The sequence below is a fragment of the Podarcis pityusensis genome, assembly GCF_964106645.2.
Source record: "Podarcis pityusensis genome assembly, chromosome: 4".
Lineage (NCBI taxonomy): Eukaryota > Metazoa > Chordata > Lepidosauria > Squamata > Lacertidae > Podarcis > Podarcis pityusensis.
The window spans coordinates 24,765,382-24,791,755 of NC_138027.1; the positions used below are offsets into that span (position 1 = coordinate 24,765,382).

Consider the following 26,374-nt stretch of genomic DNA (forward strand, 5'->3'; position numbering starts at 1 on the left):
TGAAGGGCCACAGGTTCCCCATGCAAAGTTCACTGGAACTTTGAAACAATGTGAATATATTGAATAAGGAAGTTCTCCATAAGCAGCAAATAATAAATACTCATGGACAGTCAACATGGCAGGGGGTTGGACTCGATGGCCCTTGTGGTCTCTTCCAACTCTATGATTCTAAAATAACAAGCAGCAACATTTCTTTAACACAACAATTTCACTGAGACATCATTCTATGCAGTGTATTTCGTATGAGGATGTAATATATTTAAAACATTCTGACACTGCATAAATTAGTGTTTGACTGCAATTTCATGTTCCTTGGGAGTGTGTGCCCGGACCATAGGATTCTCTGACGCCCCCTTTCAGAGGATGGAGAGAAACAAAGGTCCACCTTTAGAGAGGGAGATCCAACCTCGTATGCCTCCCCCATGAGGCTGTGAAAAGGTCCACATAGGGCCCCTCAGGTGTTGGGAGAGGGCAAATATGGGCCTTGCAGGGTGCTGTCAGGGGCATGCCAGGAAAGGCTGTAGATCCACAGGATCCAAAGGCATCCCACTTTCCTGAAACAGAGCTAGTGTTATTTCCCTCCCATTCGAATCAATATGAGAGAAACTGTTGCCAGGGGAAGGGGAAATTGAACACGAAGGAAAATGCTCCCCTCCCACTTTTCTCTCCTCCCATGTACTACTAATCTCTTGTAACAATCTGCACAGCCTGCATTTATCCTGGCATAATTCACAATTAGCATTACCTGGAGTTTTGGCCATTGTCCCCTGAAGAGCCCGATGAGCAAATGTATCATATCCTACTAACTGGGCCAGAAGGTTTCTGCTGGTAAGAAGTTCCTCTAAACAGTGTAATTGCTGAGCATTTGGGTACAGGAAAACCTTGTAGGCAACTTCACGTACCTAAGGTTAATTCAAAAGAAAAGCAATATATGGACAACTACAATAGCAAAATGCAGAAATTGATGAAAAGACATTTATATTACAGTGGTACCTCGGGTTAAGTACTTAATTCGTTCCAGAGGTCCATTCTTAACCTGAAACTGTTCTTAACCTGAAGCACCACTTTAGCTAATGGGGCCTCCCGCTGCCGCTGCGCCGCCGGAGCACAATTTCTGTTCTCATCCTGAAGCAAAGTTCTTAACCCGAGGTACTATTTCTGGGTTAACGGAGTCTGTAACCTGAAGCGTCTGTAACCCGAGGTACCACTGTATACAGTATCACCCTGTTGCAAATGAAGGGAAGAGACAGTAGGAATATTCACTTCTTCCCTAACTGGTCAATTTCTGAATCCCTTTCCCCGGTCATTAGATGGAGCATTAAAAAAGATAGCATTTGCAAATTTAGTCATCACACCTATGGCTTAGGTGTGGGGTATACAGTTAAAAGACCTCCATGCAGACAAATGGATATAGTTGAAGGTTTTCTTCCATCTCATGTACTTAAAGAACCTAGCTGAAAGTTGGAAGATCCCAGACAGACAAAAAGAAGTCTTCTTTACATAGCACATACTATGGAATTGTACTGATGGTCCCCAACTTGGATTGTTGGGTTTTCCCAGTGTGAAAAGAACTTTTCAGCTCCCTGCCTTGCTTGCTTGGCAAGGCCCACTCAGCACATCGGCTCCAGAAGGCTAGGGATGCTGGCACAAGACCTCATAGGGACAAGGATGACTCCAAGAGATCTCATGAGAGCATCCTAGAACCGATGTGCCAAGAGGGCCTTGCTTGCATTTAACTTGTGGATTTCAACCAAATGGCCTTCAACCACATAGGGTTGAACTAACATGAGTTAAATGCTTGTAAGATGTGATCGTACTCTATATGGTGCTGTAATGTACTTCATGTATACATACCAGATCATCAGGACTATCAGCATTGAGACCACTGATTTGGGCATAATTGCCTTCAACTGCAAAATGATGCCGAATGTGTTCTGGTAAAATTTGCTTGTCAACCTTGTTTGGAAGATGAGATCCTATGAGAAATTCATTACACAAATCCAATATTTTGACATTGAGATTTACTGCTCTCCTTCGCTGCAAATGAGAAATAAACAGAGCAATAAATATTTCTTTAAAATATAGTTTCCGTTAACATCTTTAAAAGCTTTAGTTCAGATTCCTGCATTGCACTGGTTCAGCAATCTGTGGGAATATTCCCATGCATACATATTCCTTATGAAATTAAGATGTTTTAAAAACTAAGACGATTGTATCTTAGCTGTAGAAATTAATACCATGCCATTAAGGTTAAGGATCATTGTATTCTGTAAATCTTGATTATGGCGGTTAATCAGCATATTATGCTTGGGATAAGGGCTTAGTTTCTAGAAGGCTCAGCCAATAGCCTTTCTTATAATGGAAATAACTTACCTTTTCTTCATCCAAATGAATACCACTGATCTCAAAATCAAACATGAAAAGTTCTGCTACTCGCCTGAAATAATAAAATCACATTAACTCCAGGACATGTACTTTTATAGACTCATCCCTTTTACAGATATATATTACATTTTGCAGATTATTATGTTGCAGACCAAGTTCTAATTTGTCAATGTAGGGAACTAGCAACATAATTTATTCATTATTTAATATAATTTCTATCCCACATTTCACCACAGGACCCCAGAGAGTGTTACAATTATTAAAATACGTTAAAAAAAAAATCAAAAGCAATGCACAATTCAATTTTTTTAAAAAAAATCATCCACCACTATTTCTGTACAGGCAAATTGCCCTGAAATATCCAAATGGCCTGGAAGAAGAGGAAGATTTTCAGCTGGCACTGAAAAATGGACAGTATCAGTCCCAGCCATGCCTTAGGGAAGGATATTCCACAATCTGAGTGTGGCATACAAGAATTATTGAAAATCATTAACAATGACATACCAGCTGACTTCACAGTCAAGTCAGCAGAATCATGAACTATGCAATTTACTCACTAATTGCCTGGTGCTGATGAAAACAAATAATAACATGGATCCAAGCTCACAGCAATGGAACATCTTTTTTTAAATGAAAATAGCTTTCCATATGGCATACGTACAAAACAATCCTAACCATGTGCTCTCAGAAGTAAGTCCTGTTGAATTCAATGGTGCTTACTCCCAGGTAAGCAGGGTTAGGATTGCAGTCTCATGGAACTAAGTGTCGTAGGGTGTTGCTACATTGATGAAATAAACTAGATACAGACAACCTTCATGTTCACAGGGAAGACAAATATTTGCATTGTTTAATTCTTTCTAAGAATAGATATTATCATGTCTTGTTTGCAAACTTTTTTATGGCACACTGACCATAAGTCTGATAAAGCTCTGAGGCCTTAGACAAAAAAAGTCAAAAGGAATTTAAGATGACCATGATAATTGGGGTGTTAGGGTTGCCAACCCTGACCAAACCATGGAGTTTTAAAATTTCCAGAGGAAAGCACAGAATTTTACAAATTTTACAAAAGTCCCTTCAGTTTCAGAGTAGCGAGTAGATTCTGAATTGAGGAAGCATGGTACGTCTATCAAAGGAAGCATGGTACGTCTATCAAAGGACAAGTCTGGATATATTGGATATATATTTCAAAGAATGAAATGGCACTTGTAACCATAGGTTACCTAGACCACTAACAAAATGTTTTCCATAGTTAAAGACTGGAATTAGACTCACAAATATGGTAAACTGTGAAAATAATTTCACCGTGTTTTGAACTACCTATATTGTAATAAGGTATGCAGAACATTAAATAGTCAACATTCTGAGTATCATGAAGAAATATCTAGTGAAACAAAATTAAAAATGTGTACCTTGTTTCTGGATCAAGGGATGCCATTACACCTTTATCAGCCAACAACTTTCTTAGACTTTGGCACAAATCTACATCTGTATTTAATCTAGAAAGACAGAAGATTAAAGGATCAGTTGCTACTAATACAATTATTTCATAGTACAATAACAAAAACATTTTTAGGTTTACTATTTCTGCAGAATTTTTTTGTTGTGTCTTTTAAACTGTCAGGTTTTCAGAAACCACAGAATGTTAACATCACCATAACCAGTGAAGTGTAGATGAGAGCAACAGATCAGTCAACAAGTACTTATTCACAACACAACAATGAAAATAGGTGGCGTATTAAGATTGTTGCAGCCATAAGAAGAACTAATAGGCAGCAAAAGACCCCAACCCGTGCAACAGGGGCCTTGCTGGGTGAAAAGGTTTTGCTCTCCAGCAGTCATTTTTGGGGAGGCAGCCTTTCCCCTGCACCATGCAAGGCTATTTTAGCAAGAGACATTATAGTAAGTGGCTCCTCCCAATAAACACTTCCCATCTTAGAATTGTGGCATTGTAGAGTTGGAAGGGACCCTGAGGATCATCTAGTCCAACCCGCTGCAATGCAGCTCTCCCATATGGGGATCAAACCTGCAACCTTGGCATTATCAGCACCACACTCTAAGCAACTGAGCCATCTAGATGTTAGGCCTGCACTTCTCATTCAAAACAACTGCTCAGTACTACTTCTTTTCTTTTTTTAATTTCATGAAAAGCAATCATGCTTAAATCAATAAGCATTTTGGAGCTAATTAAATGACTGGGTTGTTTTTTAATGGAACTCTTGGATTTCATTTTTCTTAAGTGACCACTCATGTAATATGGACCATTGCTTTCCCCACCAATAGGATGATGTCCTTCCACTGGTATGAACAGAACACAGAAAAATATTGCACATTGTAAAAGGACAATATCTCAATTATAATTAGAAACACTATTGAATTTCAGTCTGGAAACAGCCCTAGTGGTTAGGAAACATGTATTTAGAATTAGAATATCAGGGCTGTAATTACTATAAACTAAAAAACATTTTTACCAGATTTCTTAATTGGAAGAGAGATTCTCCTTGTTTTCATAAAGACTTTAGAACACATAGGAAAACAAAACACCTTGTTGTCTACTGTTCATAGCAGCATTCAATAAACAGATAAACTGTAACATAATGAATAAAACGTACTTTTCTACCATAGTGCCAATGCTTCTGCAGGCTTCCTCAGCAGCCTCTCTGAAAGCAAAATCTGGATGGGCAATTTTCACAAAGTCAGCCTAAAGCAGTAGAAAAAAGAAACTATAATAGTGATAGGGAAATGTTTGTTTTGATATTTAAAGAAAAGTTAGAAATTCAAACTTAAATTGCCATGTGAATCTTTTTTCATAAGAGCATCTTGTGTTTCATAGCAGTACAATCTATTGATACTATTAAAAATGGCATTTTCCTCACACAGCTTCAGGAAAAAGCACATTTAAATTATTTTCAAACACAGATGAACATGAGAGGAGGAAAATCTTTGTACCACTCTGCTTGAGGATCAGCCACATGTCTATCCTACTGTCTGTATACATAATGGGAAGCCATAGTTAGCAGTGGGTTACCAAAATGTATAAAACAAATACATGCACTATCTAACACAACGGCATAATCCCCAGTAAATAAATTACTGCCTAAAAGCAATGTTTTAACAAGCCCAGTGCTCACTATATTGGGCACTACATTTTAAAAAATAAATCAAGGAGTTAGAGCGACAGGCTTGTCTGTTTTAGCAGGAAATCTCATTTAGTTTCATTGTTAAATATAACATTGATATAGTTCCCATTGCATTTGACAAAATTTACGAAACTGGAATCTAGAAATGTGGTAATTAACAAATGGCAATTTCAAAGTTTCAAAAGTATCTTACCAGATCTGCTACTCTACACAAAGCATCTGAGAGCTGATCAAAGATCATGACTATCTCCTTCCCAGGCGGTGTAGTACATGCTTTTTGTACTAGTCGTTCTGTTTCTTGCAGTGATTTTTCTTGAGCTTCTTGAAATCCTTCTGGACAACTCAACTCTGGTACACCAAACAGACCCTGAAACACAAAGAACAGGTCCCATATAAATAATAAATACACTACTTTTCCTGTTTCGCAGCAATGCTATAAATTATAAACCCGCTTTTTACATTTAAGCTGTATTTATAAAAATACATGAAGTGTGAAAATGTTTCAGCACACTTCATTTAATCACCAACTCCACAACACGGCAATTATGTTTTTATTTGGGTGCCCGAAGTAGATTCCTAAATTAATATTACAGCGTCTTGTGTTTATAGTACAAGTGGGAATCACTGGTATAATTTTCAGCAAAATGTTGTTGCTTGGGATGCTGCTACTCAGTTCAGCTGGTGAGCCATGCCATCTTTCAGGATGCTCCATTCACTCCATCCCATAGGCCAGTCAGCATCCTGTATCCATTGAGCTTATTCAGTTATAGTGATGTTTTGGGGCTCCCCCCCCAAAGGTTTATATGTGCATGTGTCTGCAACATATGCGTTCATGTGTCATATATATGTGCAAGTGTCTGTGATGTACATTATACATAAAGAGTGGTACCTCGGATCTTGAACGTAATCTGTTCTGGAAGACCATTTGGCTTCCAAAACGTTTGAAAACTGAGGCACATCTTCCAATTGGTTGTAAGAGCTTCTTGCACTCAGCAAAAATCACGTTGCACGTTTGACTTCCGAAAAACATTCAAAAATGGAATCATTTACTTCTGGGTTTTCAGTGTTCGAGAACCAAAACGTACAACAGCAGAGGCGTTCAGGAACCGAGGTACCACTGTACACACATTTACATCTGTACGCATACACAAAACCTCAGGATTTACCCAAGCCTGCAGATTTTTCTCTCTGGAGTGTGTGGAAATTCAGTGAAGACCCCAAACACTGTGAACCAGTATGGTGTAGTAGTTAAGGTGTTTTGGCTACGTAAGGAACTACACTGAGAACTGAAAAACAGAGTACTGTATAGGATAACTTGGAAATTGAGATGCAGTATATACATTAGTGACCTCTTACACCAGGTTACCATAACTTGCTAAACACTTTTCCAAAGAAACAAAACTCTTGAATGGTCACTAATTTCCAAATGCCACTGTTAAGCCTAAGGTTGTCGCCTTTTATGGATTGTTCCTGTGTTTTACTGACAACTCTCACTGGCTTTTCAGGTCAACCATAGGCCTGTGCTATGTGACATGTTGATGATCCAGGATTAGTTCAGAGTTAAAATTCAGCTCACCCAAAACCAACAGTGGGTACTTGGAATTTACTGAACCCTTATGCCAGTGCTGCAACTTAGCAGAACAAGGAGTGTGCAGGTATGCTTTAAGAATGCACAACAAGCAAAGAGCTTGTAAAGGTTATCCTAGCATAAAGAGACAGTGGTGAAAAAAGGTCCTGCTGGATTTCTAGCTGTCTGAGCTACTATGCCATGAAGCTCAATGGGGTGGAGGTGTTCCTAACCCCACAATTCAAATCAAGGACTATTCTGTGGGGAAAGTCAGCGAAGACCCCAGACACTGTGAACCAGTGTGGTGTAGTAGTTAAGGTGTTTTATTCAAACCTGACGCACTTTGGGTCAGATCTCCACTCTGCCACAAAACTTAGGCCAGCTGCTTAACCCACCTCACAGGGCTGTTTTATTTATTTAGGAGCGGTAGTGGATATAAACCACTTTTAAAAACCTTTAAGTAGCATACAATAATACAAAACAATTATGCACAGGTATGAAACAACACACAGACAAACCGCTGTGGTGAGGATAAAGGGATGGGTGGGAGCAGCTATCTATTCCTTTTGGAAGCAGGCAGAAATAAAAATAAAATCCTGGCCGTGCACAGCCTTCGCATCGCTTGCTCCGGAGTCTTGGCACCGAAAAGAGGTTCTGGGGCTCAGAACAAGTCTCTCCTTCTCCGACCCCGTTAGGGGGTCGCCCCAGCCTCCCCGGCCCAGGTGGCCTCTCACCGTTTTCTTCCCCAGCTCCCGCCGGTGCGGCTGCTGAGCGTTAAAGGCAGCGCCCACCGGGGACCAGCTGGTGCTGACCCATCTCTGGGGAGCGGAGCTGCTGCAACCGCCGGCCCGGCCGGGCGGGCCCCACCTCAAGCCGCTCGCGGCAGACCGCGCCACACGACCGCAGCCGGCCAGCATGGCGGCCCCGGCCGGCCTCCCCGCCTGCCTGCTCGGCCTGTACTCTTTTTCTTGAGAGGGAAATGCTCCCTTCGCTACACGCCGACCAGGCCGCTAGAGTGCCTCGGCCTCGCTTGTTCCTGGTTCCGGCGGTGACCTCTTACGCGGCCGGGCCGTGAGGAGGAGCTTCGTCGCCTCCCCTCTCGCGTCCTGGAGGCAGACATTCGCCCCGGTGTGGCGGCAAGAGGGATTTCCGAGCCAGGTGGCGTTTCGGCTTTCCGTGCTTATGTTTTCAATTATCCTTATTCTCCGAGGCGGAGGCGGGCAGCTGAAGGAGATGATGGTGCGCCTGCTCTGCAAATGGGCTCTGCTTAATTTTTTGAACGCTGTTTTAATAGGGAAAGCGAACGAGCTAGTAAGTAATGCAAGCATGCAAGAATCCTCGTTACAAAAAGGGGGTTGCAACTTTTCACGTTGCTCTGGTGTTGCAAGGCATTTTGTTTACTGGCTTCTTTTTTAAAAAACCCGAAAGAATATTTAAAAACGACGCCCCAACCTTGCACCTTGCATGGACGACATTATTTACAGCTCTACCACTTTTAGGTGTAAATACTACACCCAAGCCACAGTTTGCTGTGCAGATTTCATCTGAAGTGGAAATCTTGCTGAGACGAATGGGCAGCCCAGGCCCCATATATTTTGGTGCCTGAGGTAGACCATAAAATGGCCTCCCCCTCGCCGCCAGGGAAAAGGCCTGAGTGAAGATCATTCTACATCATGCACAAGGGGGTGGGGAAGAATAAAGACCCACATCTGGATCTGCTGCCCCTGCAGATCCTGCTGCCTGAAGCGGTTGCTTCACCTTGTCTCATGTGTGGACCGGCCCTGCTGATGGGTTTTACACGCTGGAAATGTGAATTCGGTGGAGTGGTATAGTGGTTAGAGCGTGGGATTCAGAGGGAGAGCAGCCAGCTTCAAGTTCAGTCATGAAACTTGCTGGGTGCCTCTGGGCCAGTCACTCTCTCTTGCAGCAACCTACCTCACAGAGTTGATATTAGGATACAAGGAAGAGAGACGCTTCAATGTTGCCCAGAGCTCCTGAGAGGAAGCATGGGATGTAATAAATAAGGGTACTGTACTGTGTATTACTAAATAAATGAATTAAATAAATTCGGATAGCATTCTTATTGCCCTTCACCCAAATAAGGCATCAAGGGATATTCCTCTCCTCTCTGTCTCTCCTCTCACACATTTAGAATTCCAGAGTAACGTGTAATAATTTTTTATGCCCCAAAAGATAAGACACTAAATAGGTAAAAGTATGTTTTATTCCAGGCAAACATTGTCCAGTGTTCAGAAACATTGTGGCATACTAGGGAAACTGCCAGCTACAGCACCAACCATAACAGAGAACATGAATGTGCTTGGTTTGTCACCACTGCAAAACAGAAAACTCAAGTTCTACAGACTAACTGGGAACTTGAGAGGGTGGGGAGTGGCAGAAATAGGATAAATTTCTTCAGGTCCTGATGTGGCATCTAGCAAACAAGCTCAATGCATCTTGGCATGGGCATACAAAAGGTTGTACAATTTAATCCAGGTCTAGCTATTCTGGCAAAAAGTATGGGAGCTTAATCTCCTCATTTAAAACAAACAAACAGCAACACCCCCTCATCCCAGGATAAGAGAATTCTCCACATTTGTGATTCTGAGGGTTACATATGGTGTTGCAGGCAGGCAGAATTGAGATATGGACTAGTTGGCCTAGTTTTCAGATTTATTCTTCAAAACCAACAAAACCGCTCCTGGGAATATTTATAAAATGTTTAGCATCAAGGACTGTGTCACTGGCAAGGAGCTATTAATATGCTCTTGTGAGCTTTGTTGCCATACAAATCTCGATGTGAGAAGTAAGTAATAGTATGTATAATTGGCATCACATTAGAAACAAAACAGATCACAAACTAAGAAGCGGTATAGGCGCTGCTGTCTCTGAGGTACTAAATATAAGGAAGCCTGTGAAGGTCGTGTCATCATCAGGGTCTGCAAACAAACCATTAGAAGTCCCATGGGTCTGCAGCCAGATCTGATCACCTTTCTGCAGCTCCAATATGGTCGCTCCTGAGGCCTGGTCTTCACCACTCTGGTAGCTGTCTGCGGTGTGGAGCATCCTGTTCCCATTTTTAATCAGAGCTACCTTAACATTCCTTGAATAGACAGTGATGTGGTAGGTGAAGTAATAGACACCAGGAATCTGGCAGGTGAATACCCCAGTGGCTGTGTTATAATGGTTTAAGCCGTTATACATCACTTTGTCAAATTTGATGGGAACGTTGAGAGGAGGAAACTTAGTGGTAAGACCTACACTGAAGGCACTTCTCGGGATGACTGGGGTACTACCAAGTTTTCCCTTTTCTCCCCTGTCTCCCTTCCATCCCCTTTCTCCCTGGATTCCTCTACTGCCCTTTGGACCTGGACCTCCCACCTCTCCTTTTGGACCAGTGGGGCCAATTGGTCCAATGGGACCCCTTAAGCCTATTTCGCCTTGGACTCCAATTTCACCTTTAAGTCCTTTTGGGCCAATGGGCCCAATGTCCCCTTTTGTCCCCTTTTGTCCTTGCAGTCCTAGCTCACCCTTTTGACCTTTATCACCCACAGGACCAGGAATTCCCTTAGGGCCAAATTTCCCAGGCCAGCCTCTTGACCCTTTATTTCCTTTGTTCCCTTTCTCTTCAACTCTGCCATCAGCTCCTAAAAGCAAAGGAGAAAGAGAGAGAGAGATGTTTCTTTTATTTAAAAGAATGGTTTAATTATCTAGTATCAGGTTGTTAGGAGCATATGTGCAAGATAACAGGAAAAGGCATTTGTCATTCTTGTATTAGCTAACACTGTGCTGATAGGAGATGAGAAGGTCAAGGACGGCCTTGGAATTTTCAGAGCACGAGAGAAAGTGTTGTGGGAGAAAAGAGATTTTCCAGAGCTGCAATTTAACTGTCATTTGGGATATATATATATCCAAACATATAGGAAATGGGAGGATTCCAGACTACACTTTAATTATGATGTGCTCAGTGAAGTGCTTAAGACATACAGTGGGAGACAGTGACCTCTATCCTCCAATAGTGGCACTTTTTAATTCACTTGACATTACTGCAAATTAAATGCCCCCCCCCCCCAAATTAGGTAGGTTTGCATTAAAATCTTAGCTGAACCTCATCCCTAACCCATGAAGATTCAGCTGCATTTATTCATATCCCCTCAGGAACAGGTAACAAGCTAAAATGTTTTTCAGCGAAACCACTTTTTGCTCTCACCTGAATCTCCCTTTTCTCCATTTATGCCATCTGTGCCTGATTTTCCAGGATGTCCTGGTTCACCTAGCCGCAGAAAAAGGCAGTGTCAGTTCTGTTAAGTATTTCATTCTAAAAAAGGTGATGTTTAAGCTTTCTGCTTTTGGACTGCAAAAATGACCTCAAATCCTGCAACAACACACAATTCTGTTCCATCAGGGAGAACTGGAATGCACAAAATCCAAGGCAGTGCAAGATAATGTTCCTGCAAGCAGTACCACTGGTTATTGCTTGCACAGGTACAGCCATCTTGAGTAGGTGCATTATATCACCTGTTCATATTTTTTACTGATCGATTCTAAGTTAATGGCTGGGTGACTTTGGTCTTCTGTAATTAGCTTCACTTTTTAAAACTGGAAGTCCTACCTCATTCGTTATCTCTATCAACCAACCATTCATTAGCCAACCACTCACACTCAGCAACATTATAACTCCCATACAAAGGATCACTGCCAGGTATACACATATTAGAGACTCATCCCATCTCTGAAACACTAATGCACCACACTCACTGGAATCTGGACCACCAAATACTGCTTTCCCATCTCTCACCTGAGAGGGGCTCACAGCAGGCTCTCATTGGGGAAGGGGATAAAACTTCTTCCATTCATTAACTCCCAACCACATAATTGCACTACGCATAGTACTGCACAGCCACAACTCCTGACAACCCATCAGCATTGGTTGCAGACACAAACATTAACCTCACACCCAAAGTAGCCTTGAAGATCACCGTAAACTCAATTGTTACAGTGAATCAGTGGCTCTGCTCTCCTCTACCTCGGCATATTTTGTATAACTTGCTCATGGGGTTCTCGTGATGACAACACATGTGATACCTGTGTCTCCTTTTTCACCCTTTGGTCCATCGCGTCCGTCACGTCCTGGTATGCCGTTGTGTCCAGGGTTCCCAGGGATCCCAGGAAACCTTTCATTGCAACTGTTCTGTCTTTGTATTTCTTCTGTGCTGACTGCAACAGCCAGCAGAATAATCCAGAGTTTCATGCTATCTAATTTCAGCTGAAGGAATCAATATATTTAAAAGCAAAAAACCAACATAAAACAACCAGTGAATAACATGCTTTGCAAAATAAATACTATGTTTTAATCATAAAGTTGTTGTGCATCTTCATCTTGTTTTAAATGCATCTGAGAGTTCGCTAACACATGCTGTCAATTGGGCACAAGGTTATATAGTGTAGGGGGTGTGTGGGTAAAATTCATTTAGATAACAGAGGAGGTTACTGTGAACATACAAAGTTGTATTATACTGAGTCGGACCATTAGTCCAGCTAGTCCAGTGCTCCATACTCTGTCTAGCAGCAGCTCAGAGATCTCAAGAGGAGGAAGCAGGGTTTTTTTTTTGGGGGGGGGGCAAGGAATAGAGATGCCTGCATACAAAGTCTGTACTTTGTCACCGAACAAGTCCTTATAGGTTGCTATAGTCCATAATTCATTTAGGTTAGTGAGACTTCCTATGGGAAGTATATAGACCCCTTAATCAAGAGCAAATTTTAGCAGCGAGCAAATATTTTAAAAGAATACAACTTAATAATGTACTGGTGGGGGGCGAGTACCAATGCTTTCCCCCTAAAATTACATTTGTTCAGTTTGTCACTGCTCATCTTATTTGCATATGGCTCAGAGCATATATCTGATTGTTCTCAGTTGTTTTTCCATCCAGAGAGCTGGTAGGGCCAGGCTACCTTTGCTCCAGAGGCAGAACTTGGATCCTGTTCTCCAGGTGACCAGAGAGAGCCTTCTCAGTGGTGGCACCCCTGTATAGAAATCCATCCTCAGGGAGGCCTACCTTGCCATCCTTTGGGCATCAGCCCTTGTTATTTTCAGGAATTTTACTCTCTTTCATTTAATGTGTTGTGGTTATGTCTTAATAGTTTACCGTATTTTTTGCCCCATAGGACGCACCACCCCATAGGACGCACCTAGTTTTTTGGGGGGGGAATAAAGAAAAAAAATTATTTCCCCCCCAGGCGCGGGGCTGGCGCGGGGGAAGCCTGAGCTTCCCCCGACCCCAGCCCCCAGAACAGGCTGCTGCCGGCAAGCCTTGTGAGCCCGGCGGGACCTCCCGCCGGGCGCGGGAGGCTTGCGGACACCTTCCCGAAGCACGGGGCGTCCTCCGGAGGGCACCCCGTGCTCCGGGCTGCAGGCTGCTGCCCACAAGGCTTGCGTATAGCTTCCTGAAGCCTGGAGAGCGAGAGGGGTCAGTGCGCACTGATGCCTCTCGCTCTCCAGGCTTCAGCGAAAGCCTGCATTCGCCCCATAGGACGCACACACATTTCCCCTTCATTTTTGGAGGGGGAAAAGTGCATCCTATAGGGCGAAAAATACGGTATTTTACTTGTTTTATACTGAAAACCGCCCAGTGAGGCTCAGATGAAGGCCACTCCACTTAGGGCTGGGAATACCTACCCCCCCCCATTTGACAAGTTGCTGCTAGTCCATAGACAATTCCTGAATTGGGGGGACCAATAGTCTCACTCAGTATACAACAGCCCCTTTGTCCCTAACATACATGGAATATTTTTTCTAACAGGAGACTTTATGTTCAACCTCTACATATTTGTTCATCTACTCCCCAGGCATAGTTTGCACCCAAGTCTTACCTTTTCCGCCACTGCCTATCAGGATATGTTTTTGGGTATCTTGTGCTTAACACTCAGGCACTGTATGTGAAGCTAAAGCAAGGGCAGCTGGGGAGTAGGTTACTAAGTTCTAAAAGCTGTTATCCAGTTTTCAGATATGCTCAATGATTAATATGGAGGCAGGTGCCAAGATATTTATGTGGAATGATTCCAGCACTTAAATATTAATCACCAGTGTACAGTGTTTTGTCAGTTTTCCACTTGAACCCCCAAAGTCCGTTCTTGTTAACTGCACAGAGCTTTACCATGGTGTCATCTGCACTATGCTTTTAAAGCAGCATCACATGACTTTAAACAGTCATGACTCCCCCGCCAAAGAATTCTGGGAACTGTAGTTTGTTGAGGGTGCTGAAAGTTGTTAGGAGACCACTATTCACCTTAACAGAACTACAATTCCCAGAATTCCCTCTGAAGAGGGATTAGTGTTAAACCACTCTGAGAACTGTAGCACTGTGAGGGGAACGGGGTCTTCCAACAACTCTCAGCACCTTTAACAAACTACAATTCCCAGGATTCTTTGAGGGAAGTTTTTTTTAAAAGGATCTTCTTTTAAGATTGAAAAATCCCTGCCCCACATTCAAATAATGCATCCCCTCAACGTCTCCCATTAATAATAACACCTTACTGTATTTTACTCATCCCATGAATAGTTTGCTTCTAACAATGGAACCTTTGTCCAGGAACCTTTGGACAATAAGTGGTTTAATAATTTTTGGAAGCTTCCTAGAATTAGAGAATTGTAGAGTTGGAAGGGACCGTGAGGGTCATCTAGTCCAACCCCCTGCAATGCAGGAATCTTTTGCCCAATGTGGGGCTCAAATCCATGACCCTGAGATTAAGAGTCTTGTTTCCTACAGACTGAGATCTTTGATCAATGACTAAAGGCTTAAGGAAGGGCCAAACGCTGCCCTTTTGCAATTGGGAGAGGAATAATTTAGTGGATTGAGGTGATTTCTTTTAGAATAATAGAATTGTAGAGTTGGAAGGGACCGTGAGGGTCGTCTAGTCCAACCCCCTGCAATGCAGGAATCTTAACTAAAGCATCAGATGGCCATCTAACCTTTGCTTAAAAACCTCCTTGGAAGGAGAGTTTTGGATATTTATGGTCTGACTACAGGGCTGTCAAGAGAATTGTGATGGAAACAGGAGTGGAAAATGCCGGTGTTCACTGATTTGTCCCACATCCGGAACTGCAATCAAGTCTTGTGAATGTGGTCAGTATTCACTGTTGTTTTCAGCCCAGAAACTATGAGTAACGGTACGTAATTGATCGAGGTTTCCAATTTGCATTGCATTTACTCTTCATTAAAATAATTTGTGTGGGAATAAAGTAATGATTAGGCAATTGTGTAACTTTTCCCCAGAGTGGCCGGCGAGACAAATTATGTACCGGTAGTTTTTGTCAGAAGCCAAAGTGCAGCAGAGAAGAAAGTGTTATAGGTGACCAACACAGAGTGGAATGGAAACCAGTGTCTTCTTGCATCCCTATCTGTAGACCAAATAAACTGAACTACTGCTATATTGAGGTCATTTTCTGTCTTACAGGGAACTCTGCAAACAAAACTCCCTCCAGCATGAAGTTCCACGCAGCATTTCTTGCAGAATGGAATTCTCTTCCAGGTTTGTCTTACTGGCCAGCTCTGGGACAAACTAAATGATACGTTAAATAAATGTTCACATTTGCATTTCTCCAATCTTACACGTTTTTCTATATTAGCCTCAGGCAAGCCCAGCATCAAAACATTTTCCAGGTGACTTTCCCTCCCTGCATCCCTGACTGTTATTTGCCCTGGGAGGGAAACTGCTATGGACATAAATAACAGTTTCATTATGAAGTATGTATGAACAGGGGGTGCGGGTGAAGCTTTTTGGTTAGAAAAATGGCATGGGGACTGCCTGCCCCTTCCATCCGCTCACAATATAATCCTGGTCTTTGGGGGAAGGGGGATGAAATGTTATCATGCTTTTGACTTATATGGACCATTTAGTTGCTTTCTTGGAAATTCAAATTTACTTGTTTCTGCAGTACCAAACCCTTCTAGCTATCATAATGCACAGCAAAGTGGGCCATGTGTTTTTTCTGAATGTATCTTTAGCCAGCAGTTGTGTCTGCTTACGTTTGCATGAGACATTCGGGCAACTGTACCCACCCACAGATAGACATATGCATGTTTTTGGCTTGTGCACAAACATCACATACAGTGACTGAGAAAGCAGCCAACCTTTCCACCTTTCTCAATTTGCTCTCTCTTAGAAAATGAGTAAAAGATGCAATCCTATTTACAGAAGTGGCAGCAGCAACACCTGTTGGTATCTGCCTTGGATCCAAATTGATCTTACGTATGTTTAGTTTTTTTAAGCTGTTTTTATCTGTTTCTAAAAAAAAAATGTTATATGTGCAATAACTTTAATTTTTTTTATATATGTTATTGTAAATTCCTTTGGGATAACTCATGCAAAATGAGAAGTTACGCAAGCTAAATGTTAACTAGATGTTGCGGCGGGGGGGGGGGAGCCTTAGGTTTGTAGAGCAAGATTATAAATAGACAAAATAAACAAAACAAATGATATTTTGCTGTCAGATAATGTTCAAATATTTAAAGCTCACATACAATATTTTATATGCTATGAACAAGTCACAAACATTGAAACTGTACAGTTGAAATTATGTAAGACACAGCTGAGAAATGTTAAGTTATGCACATTCTTAATCAAAACATATAAAGTTAGAGCAAGGTACAAGGAATGTACGTTTGTAGATTCATTCCCAGAAGATATTTTTTAAAAAGATATAAAACATACAGAATGCAAATAAATCTGGCAACAAATGATACAGCAAACAACATATGAAGGTAAAGAGATCCTATACATTATACATTTAGCTGTCAACAGCCAAGTAATATTTTTTTCTGAAGCCAGGAATTCTGGCTTGAAACATATGCAGCAGCGCAGAGCTGTTAAGATGCATAAGAACATATACAGAAGGCGGGGAATTGTTAGAGAACACTTGTCAAAATATACAAGCAAGTTGAACAAGCAGGCCTAATATTTATCAACAAAGTTAAATCACAGAATCATTCAGAAGGTGTCTTCAATATGCAAATATACATTGAGAAAGAAAAGGCAGTCAACAGAAATATACCATTTATTTATGGCTAAGGTCCTTTGGCTCAAACTCCAAGCTAAAATCTACAATATATTTAAAAAGTAAAAAGAATGCCCCGCGCAAAAAAATGTGAAAAGTTTCAGTTAAGCTCCTTCACTTTTGTATATTGAAACACAAGCCACTGTAAAACCTAGATTATTTATTTGCTAAAAGATGCTAGCAGCAAGCCAGAGAATTAAGAGTTTGGCGCTAGTTTAGTCCAGTAGAAACAAGGAAAAGTGTGCTTTGAGGGTTATTTGCACAAATGCTGTGCTTTAGCATTGTGAGGAACTTCATAATCAGTGGTCATATGAGAACATGACAAAAAAACAAACACTTACAAGCATTGCAGTAGAAATTAACAGCAGTTCGGTTTAGACTGGGGTGGGGGTGTTATGCAAATTTAAACTCAACAATGTTATTTAATTTGATGAAGCTCAAGGTCAGCTTGTGGTGACCTGCAAAAACAATACTGTATTCTTAAAGCCCACTTCCCTACAGACCCAGGCCAGGAACTAAAGGCAATGATGGAGGAGCTTGTGGTCTTCCAAATATTGTTAGACCCCAAGTTCCATCAGCCTCAACCAGCATGGCCAATGGGCAGGGAAGATGGAGAGTTTGGAGTCCAGCACCATTGTGGAGGGTGAGAGATTCCCCACCTCTGATCTATTTTGGTCCTGTACAGTGGTACCTCAGGTTAAGTACTTAATTCGTTCCGGAGGTCCGTTCTTAACCTGAAACTGTTCTTAACCTGAAGCACCTCTTTAGCTAATGGGGCCTCCTGCTGCCGCCGCTCCGCCAGAGCCCGATTTCTGTTCTCATCCTGAAGCAAAGTTCTTAACCTGAAGCACTATTTCTGGGTTAGCTGAGCCTGTAACCTGAAGCTTATGTAACCTGAGGTACCACTTTATTTCATAAATAGCAGGTCTCTAGGGTGAAATTGGAAAAACAACTTTTGACCCAGTTGCAGATGTCTGCTGTGATAAATCAGTTCTTAAAAGAAATAGTGTAAAACGGAAAAAAGCCAACTGAGTGAGATCAAGCCTTTGGACTGGTCTGAAATGGCTCTTTGGATTTTGGGCTGCGCAATTATATAAGGTCTGATTTAGCAAACCCATTCCGCTAGCAGTAGCCAGTGTGAAAACTTCCACTAGCACAATGAGGATTCCCTCCTCCCCCAAATCTGCTCTGAAGGGTCAGGAAACACCCCTGCCAACAGTGTGGAGGGGGAGGGGATATTGTTCCATTGGGCAAGCAAAGATGCTTGCTGTGACAGAACAATCTCCTTAGTGCTCCATTGAACTCCACCCACTGAATTTCCAGGATAATTTGAGAGCGTGTTTAATCACAACCCCAGAGTCGTTCGCGACTCGACTTAATTGTCAGGGGTCCCTTTACCTTTACCTTAAGCCCAATCTATTCTTCCAGCCTTCGTATTTTCCAAAATCAAAACATTCTAAACAAAGTTATTAATATTAAAGCATCCCCACAGCCTTAATATGCTGCAACCACTACCACCTTCACGCAAAGCAAAATTTGGCTGCAAAAAGGGGTCAAGGTGAAGAGGTTTGTTAAATAAAGCGGCTTTGGTGTTCAAGGTACTGTACACAACATTGTTCCTGAGTAACCTGAATAATGATAAACATTTCCCTCTCTTTGTAATGTTTTGAGTTTCCTGAAGGGAGTAACATCAGTGCATCTACAAGCAAATCCAAAGCATTCTGCTCCATTCCAGTGCTAAAACAGCAGTGTTCCCTGGGCACAATTCTGCAGGTATGAGGGCAATGACTGTCAGCTATAGCGGTCCATTCTCATCCTTCTGTCTCCTATCAAGCTGCCATAATGAAGGTACACTTGTCAGCCAGGCAATTTGTGTCAGTGGGAGGGTCAAACGTATCTAGCAACACCTGGAGAATCTTCTGGGCTTCTATTCCCTGCTGTTGTAGAAGCTAGGGTCATTCAATGCAGTGAAATAAGGGGAGAGTCAAGTCAGACAAGAGGAAATACTTCTTCACAGTGCATTCTCAAGCTGGGGAATTCCCTTCCACCAGCAGTACTGAGGGCCGCCAACATGGCTGGCTTAAAAAGGGGGATTAGACACATTCATGGAGGATAAAGCTATCAATGGTTGCTAGTTGCAATGGATACAATACATCCAGTATCAGAGGTGGTATGCCTCTGGGTACCAGTTGCTATTGCATTTATGTCCAGCTTGTGAGCTTCCCATAGTCATCTGGTTGGCCACTGTGAAAAGCAAGGTGCCTGACTAGAGAAGCTGCCTAATGCAGCAAAGCTCTTTTTATGCTCCATAGGCCAGGAAGGGCTGGGGGGAGTGGCAGAAGCATTGATGCAAATTGCCTGGTTCTGGCAGAGAGCAGACAACAGCAGCAGCAGCACTTCAACAGGAGCAGAGAATAGACCTTGGCGACCACCGTTCTATTTACCCTGCTTTCTATACCCACAGGGTCACAGGACTACAGCACTGAACAACAGTCTGAACAAATTCTTTGTTATCACGGCATAGGCACCTAGACTATGGCAGACACAGCCATGTCAGTGGGTCCATCCAGCTTTCTCAAGTTTTGTGGTCATGCAATGATAAATGTGAAAAGGTTTTAAAACTGTAATCAACCCTGGTGCAGGCACAGTGGCCAAAACAGGACCACTGAAAAACTAGAGAGAGGTGGCAGCATGCTTGGGGAAGCTCTGGGGTAAGGAGAAGTACCCCAAATAGATTATTTTAAACTCATAAACCTAAGGGGACAACACCGCTGAGAAACAGCCCATTGAGGACTGAGCAGTAGCTGCAGAGTGCTGTCAGTTGGAAAAGAAAACTGGAAAACTGGAGGTTGGGAGGAGGAAATGGAAGGTATTGCTGCATGGCTGGCTAACACCCTCCAGCTACAATAGAAGAATGCATTGCAATGTTTTGCTGCTTGTTCCAGTTGTTGAAAATAATTTTATGCCACATTTTCAGAGTGAATGGAACAATATAATGTAATAATAATAATAATTTATTATTTATACCCCACCCATCTGGGGAAGCGAGGCTGTGCCTTCAAAAATCAACTTGCAAAAATCAACTTGCAAAAATCAACTACAAATCAGGTGGGCTATCAAGACAGTTGTTTTTGTCTCAGTTGAAATGATTTTTAAAAAAATACTTTAACAACCGCTATGACTAAAATGCCAGTCTGTAATTCCATATATCCACTTCTCAACTATTTCATTTGGGGACAGGAAAAGAATATTATTGAAATGCAAGCAATGAGGTTCACAGCATGCTGGGCAATCCAGTTTAGCATCAGTGTCTTTTTACAATCATCGTAAGCTATGTACAGAAGGCATATCTAACACTACAGTCTTCGATGTGCTACTTCCACTTCCAAAAAGATGGAAAATGCAGGTACAAGAACTTAATTTACCCAGTGCCATGCCAAAAATTTATCCAGTTTCGAAGGCAGATCTAAGGAAGTATGACTGGTATGGCTGCCCTGGGCACAGAGTTTCTGGACCACTGTAGCAGGTGTCGCAACTATAAAGCCCATCGGAAAGCAAGAGGCAGGGGGTGCAGGATTTTGGACTCACACAGGGTGCCACTAAAATTTGAGATGCCCAGGTCCGTGACTGCCTGACAGTTTCTGTTGTGCTTATCTTACTTTTGAACTAATCAAGGGGTGTTTGCAAGTGCCCTTTCATTCATCCTACAAATCATCTCTCCAATGGTTTGCACTCTGCAGCCCGCCCAGATGCCTGCGCTTCAATTAAACAATTTTTTTTTAACAACATACACCCTTGCCAAACACCTGAGTCTCACTGAATTCAATGCACGTGTTTTAATCATTCCCATTGAAATTAATGGGGTTTAAAGGTGACACACTTTTGCCAGAGTCTATATGCTCTGTGTGCTGGTGGCAGGGAGCAAGAGAGAGAAAAGTGGAAGTTAATAAATCGCCTACTCCTAACCACATCTACCGAGAGGTAAGGTCAACTGATTTACTTTCTAGTAAATATGCTTAGGATGTCAGCCAAAGGCTTTATATTTCACCCTGTAGTTAAATAACCTTGGCTGTAGCCCATTGTCCTTCATATATTTTAACAGATTTACCCCCTTTCTCTTCCCCCGCCCCAAGTTGTATTCACAGTAAAAATAAATAACTTTTAAAAATCCCGAATCAACCTTCATTATCAGATAAAGTTCTGGACATCAACATAACTGGCAATTGGATAGACTGGATATCTTTTGAAAAACAACCTTTGAAATAGAACTGTCCCACTACTGAGTCGATAATACTTAGGCTAAAGTTGCATTAATATAGAACTACTGAGATAGGGAAATAGTAGTGTGTGCCATAAACTTCAATTTATAACAGCTTTCTCGGGTAGAATATTCTGTAAATGCTGTATTAAAAGCAGCTTCATATTCACAGAACAAAGCAAAGCAAAACAAGAAAACATAATTTTAATAAGCCATAAACCGGCCACATTTGACCTGAGTTTTGATCAAAGTTCATTTCTGATGCCATTAAATGTTCCCTTGTGTGGGATCATTGTGACTGCAAAGAAACAATCCCTGAACGACCCTCTTGGCTTGGCTGATGTAGGCAAGAATAATGAAATCAACAGCATTTTGGAGATATTCTGAAGGTTTTCCTAGAAGTCACAGAAACCAGCTGGAATGATTCTATATTTACTGCAGGGGTGGGGAACCTGTGGCCCTCCAGATGTTATTAGACTCCCAACATCCACCAGCCCCAGCCAGAACGGCCGGTGGTCAGGGATTGTGGATGCTGAAGTCCAGCAACCACTCAAGGACTAGAGATTCTCTGCCCGATTTATAGGAGAGTGACAAAAATCTCCCTTGAGTTAACAACTGGATTTCTGTTTCTCTTATTCATTAGTTGCATTGGTGCCATTAAGAACAGAGAACACTTCAGTTTCTCATAGTGTAAAAAGCAGGCATACTGGAAAGCACAGAGGCAATTTTCACAGGCTAAAACAGCAGCAGGTAACAAAATAAAACAAAACCAGTTTCTTGAAGTGCATTCAATGCATGCAGCAAAGTACCGCTTTTCATAAGGATCCACCCAAGACGCATTGGGCTCTTCCTTCGTCATTTGCAACAGCACGTAAAAATGCATGTTTATCTATTTATGTCACCAAGTGAACATTTTCTCCCATTTTTGCCAGGAAGATGCTAAGGCCTTGCAGGAAGTCCTACTCCTACTTGGTTAAATTAACAAGAAATAAGGACAGTGAAATAAGAGAAATAGGAAGGACGGAGGCTCAGCAGTTCTTGCAGTGGCAGCTAACCTGATCCCAGAGATCCATACGCCTGCTTGGTGCTCACACAGAAGATGGTACCTCTTTTTTTCCACATGCTGCGCCAGTGGGCGGTGGTTGGATACTATCCTTCCTATTTCTAAATTTGGCCATGAATTTATTATTAAGACAGGCAAAATGACCTAAGATATTTAAACCATTCCTTTGGTGCAAGTACAACAACCCTGCACCACCGTTCAAGAGGAGCAGCAATTCTGCCCTTGCGACCAAGTGGTGGGTTTCTCATTCATCAATGTTTATTGACACAGGTCAACATTTGCTTCACATCAAGCCACAGCCTTCTCCACTAAACCACCGGCAAGTCCTTCTCACTGAAGCAGAGGAAGATCAGGACTCCTTCCCTCCAGAGTTTTCCAGCTGGACCAACCAATTCTTTGACGGCAAGTGGCTCTTCCTTCGCCTTGTAACCTTCTATAGTCCAGGGATCTTCCAGCCACTCATTTCTTGAAGGGGGTCAGCTTGTTAAAAGTGTGCCAAAAAATAGAGGGCTTCCGTTTCGGTTCTGCCAGGGCAAAGACCTGCTGTTGTGGGATGCTAGTGGGCACGGTGATGTGACGCTGGTGGATAGGATGTAAACTCTGGTGAGGGGGCGGCATCGGGCACCCACTGTATCCGACACCTGTAGAAATAAAGTATTGACACCAGGGGTGAGACTTTTGTGGGGACAAAGACTGGGGTGGTGTAAAGTTTGCACAAAGACGTTTGTTTCTGCACCCAAGCTATTGCAAATGTCCACAGTCATACACACAGTCGTACACACAGGTAGATAAATGGTACATGCAAAACGCCACAGTTACAGCCAGCAGACAGCATTGTGATTCCAGGCACAGAAAGCATGGGAACTGCTGTCACCTGGATCTATAATTGTCTGGTCCATGGGCTACCACCTTCCCCACCATGCCCAAGGACAGGCAGGACTCCTCACGAGAAGGAGAAAAGCTTCTTGTGTGAATTAGCCTTTGGTCGGGGTGGGGGTAGCGAAAGAGTCACCTTTCATCTTTCCGTGTCTTGACTTCCGTGCATTTTGCATGGCTTGTTTCTTTTGGTTTTCTGAGATCTCCATTCCTACAATGGAAAAACAAGCCATGTACTTTTAAACATGTCTCAGGTTTTTGACTGCAGGGAAAATAATTTCAGGTTAAAATGTCACACAGGAACGGTTCAGTTTAATGGCGCAGTCAAAGGAGAACCTCAGCAGTACAGCACATGCTCTGCATAAAGAAGATTCGAAGTTCAACCCCTGGCATCTCCAGGAGGGTCTGGAACAGATACCTGCCTGAAAACTGGGCGAGCCACTGGCAGTCAGCTGAGAGCCAACCTTTCTGACCTTTGGATCCCAAGATGTTGTTAAGCTACAATTCCCATTGTCCGCTGGCCATGCTGACTGAGGACAATGGGAGTTGTAATCTAACGATTATCTGTGTGGCACCAGTTTGGATGTAGAACAGTAGAAGGTGGCTTTAGAGGAATTTTAGAGCCTGAGACAATAATGAGCTAGCTGGACCAATTGTCTGAGTAAGTAAAAGGTCTCTTCCATTGTTCATATTCAGGAGGTGCAAGGTTTAATTCCCAGCACCAATTTTTAATAAGATATATGGCAGAATGGGGATTCTGGAAATCATAGTCCAGTTAGCTTAGTGTCTGTCCTGGGAAAACTGTTGGGAAATATTGTTGAAATAAAATAACCAAGCATATAGAAGGGTAAGCCTTGTTGAAGCAGAACCAGCATGGCTTCTGTAAGGGAAAGTCCTTTCTTATTAGCCTATTAAGAGTTATTTACGAGTGTTAACAAGCATAAGATAAAGGTGATCCAGCTGATATATTGTATTGGACTTTCAAAAAGCTCTGGACAAAGTGAGTTCCCTGAGACTGCAGTCAGCTTTGTAAGCTGCAGGCTGGATGTGGCCTTATCCGGATAACAGAAACTGTACCTTGTTAAAGTATCACAATTTAAAATAAAACTACTGATATCATAATTCCGTTACACAAATTTATCGTTCAACCATATTCGGAATATTGCAGAGCTGGAAAAGGTGGTGGTAGTGGGGGGAGGGAGAGCAAATAACAATAATAATAATTTATTATTTATACCCTGCCCATCTGGCTGGTTCTCCCCAGCCACCCTGGGTGGCTTCCAACAAAATATTAAAATACAGTGGTCTGTTAAACATTAAAAACTTCCCTAAACAGGGCTGCCTTCAGATGTCTTCTAAAAGCCTGGTAGTTGTTGTTCTCTTTAACATCTGGTGGGAGGGCGTTCCACAGGGACGGCGCCACTACCGAGAAGGCCCTCTGCCTGGTTCCCTGTAACTTGGCTTCTCGCAGTGAGGGAACCGCCAGAAGGCCCTCGGCTCTGGACCTCAGTGTCCGGGTAGAACGATGGGGGTGGAGACGCTCCTTCAGGTATACTGGACTGAGGCCATTTAGGGCTTTAAAGGTCAGCACCAACACTTTGAATTGTGCTCAGAAACATCCAAAGTAGCATTTGGAGTCCAAGATTTCAGTTGGGAATGAGGTTTTAGTCCATATTTTATTTAGCCTTCCTACTGTATGGCGACGTATCCAAACCCCATGAATGAGAGGCAGGTTAAAGGCTGTGTCATATGCTCAAAAATCCTATACAAGGTGTGGGATTGTGAATGACAGCTGCAGGCAGAGAATGTTGTAGAAGCAGCCATGACTGTAGGGGCAGGTGCTACTTTTCAGCAAACCATCCATCAGTGAGGCTGAAAATGTGAACGACTGTTGGAAAGCAGCACCTATTAGTGAGGTTGTCGCTAATTCATGTGCTGCTTTGTGTTTGTGTCTACAACTTCAGAGTTTGTTAAATGGCACTGCTGGCTTGTTGAGATAACCCACCAGAACTCAAAAGCTTCTATTTTGCAGCAAATTCCATTTATGAGGCTGGCAGTTGGTTTTGTGGAACCCACCTCTTTTGCTGAATTTACACTGTTCTGTTTAGAACCATGCTATTCATTCTTGTAACAGTTTTAATGTTGTAACTCACACCGGACCTTATGGTGAAGGGAGAGTAAAAAATACTGTACGTCAATCAATCCATCCCCACCCACCCCTAACTCCCCCAAGCCAGCTTCCCACTGCTCAGTTCCAGTGGTAACTGTTAATCAGTAAACTTGCTTATACAGCTGAACCAGGGTTTCCACAAAGCACAGAAATAAGAGAAGTCAACAGAAGACAATACTTGCCCATTTCTTTGTCTTCTTGCACTCGCCTCCTCTCATTTGCAAAGGCCTCCAGCCACCTCTTCTTGTCCCCTGGCTTTTTCCCACAAAATAGATGGACTTCTTCTGTGGCACTATTTACAATTTTGAAAGCATTTTTGACATTGATATTGAAGTCCTTTTCTCTGCCGTCCTCAATGTCCAGCACTTCAAACTCATCCATGTCCACCCGTCCCTTGTAGTACAGCATGTCCCTTCTCAAGAGATCTTTCTTACAGAACACAAGCTGGTGGTCAAAGAGAAAGAAAGTCCTCTGCTGGCTCTTGCCTTGCTTGGAGATTTTGGTCAGCTCTCCTGAGTGGATTAGTTCTGAGCTTCTGCCTAAAATGTCTTGCCCCTGAAAACGTTTGCAGCAAACAAACAAAAAGTTACGAACTCAATAAACGAAAAGCAACAAAACAATTGCTACAATTAATATTCCATAATATGTCTGGGTCACTTCAGGGAAAGCCGCCTTAAAAATGTCCTCAAAAGCCACCTAAATATCAAGAGGCTAGATGCTTGTCTAATTTCAGTTGTTAACTAATTCCAGGTGGCTGGAGCTTCAACACTAAAAGCCCAGTTTCTAAAGCACATCGCTGGCGTATGTGATATTTTTCAGCAGTGCCCCATCTGAGGATCAAAGTTGCTGGACAGAGATATACTG

General features: G+C 42.5%; 3 protein-coding genes and 1 long non-coding RNA gene across 11 annotated transcripts in view; 1 reads left to right on the forward strand and 3 right to left on the reverse strand.

Moving 5' to 3' along the window:
• Positions 1–8,146, reverse strand: part of MIPEP (mitochondrial intermediate peptidase) — a 49,793-nt gene extending 41,647 nt beyond the window's left edge. Inside the window, exons 1-7 of one of the 2 annotated variants that reach the window (XM_081004109.1) lie at positions 7,824–8,146; positions 5,716–5,889; positions 4,995–5,083; positions 3,795–3,881; positions 2,374–2,437; positions 1,855–2,037; positions 746–902 (exon numbers count right to left, since the gene is read on the reverse strand). In XM_081004109.1, coding sequence (XP_080860235.1) covers positions 746–902; positions 1,855–2,037; positions 2,374–2,437; positions 3,795–3,881; positions 4,995–5,083; positions 5,716–5,889; positions 7,824–8,006 — 937 coding nt within the window. In that variant the 5' untranslated portion in view covers positions 8,007–8,146. Of the gene's footprint in view, positions 1–745; positions 903–1,854; positions 2,038–2,373; positions 2,438–3,794; positions 3,882–4,994; positions 5,084–5,715; positions 5,890–7,607; positions 7,777–7,823 lie in introns of those variants that run through there. The other variant, XM_081004110.1, reaches the window with a different exon arrangement.
• Positions 8,147–8,320: 174 nt separating this feature from the next.
• Positions 8,321–22,561, forward strand: LOC308476548. The gene is made up of 5 exons (XR_013985937.1): positions 8,321–8,400; positions 13,004–13,101; positions 15,116–15,212; positions 16,253–22,151; positions 22,334–22,561. It is a non-coding gene; the product is annotated as an uncharacterized lncRNA (long non-coding RNA).
• Positions 9,192–16,244, reverse strand: LOC308476515 (uncharacterized protein). The gene is made up of 4 exons (XM_081004199.1): positions 16,116–16,244; positions 12,175–12,355; positions 11,300–11,362; positions 9,192–10,736 (listed from the first exon to the last, which is right to left on the reverse strand). The coding sequence occupies exons 1-4, from the start codon at positions 16,128–16,130 to the stop codon at positions 9,943–9,945; spliced, it is 1,053 nt and encodes a 350-aa protein (XP_080860325.1). The 5' UTR covers positions 16,131–16,244; the 3' UTR covers positions 9,192–9,942.
• A 139-nt stretch (positions 22,562–22,700) lies between the features above and the next one.
• The window catches only part of SPATA13 (spermatogenesis associated 13), a 97,236-nt gene continuing 93,562 nt past the window's right edge, over positions 22,701–26,374 (reverse strand). For all 7 annotated transcript variants that reach the window (XM_081004064.1, XM_081004060.1, XM_081004061.1 and 4 more), the window contains 3 exons: positions 25,693–26,065; positions 23,477–23,551; positions 22,701–23,105 (listed from right to left, as the gene is read on the reverse strand). In XM_081004064.1, coding sequence (XP_080860190.1) covers positions 22,924–23,105; positions 23,477–23,551; positions 25,693–26,065 — 630 coding nt within the window. In that variant the 3' untranslated portion in view covers positions 22,701–22,923. The remainder of the gene's footprint in view (positions 23,106–23,476; positions 23,552–25,692; positions 26,066–26,374) is intronic.

Coding starts and splice junctions, on each gene's coding strand:
- LOC308476515 (XM_081004199.1), bottom strand. Junction 11,363..12,174: donor GGGTGAAAAAGGAGACACAG/GTATCACATGTG, acceptor TTCTGCGGCTAG/GTGAACCAGGACATCCTGGA. Junction 10,737..11,299: donor TGGAGAAAAGGGAGATTCAG/GTGAGAGCAAAA, acceptor CTTTGCTTTTAG/GAGCTGATGGCAGAGTTGAA.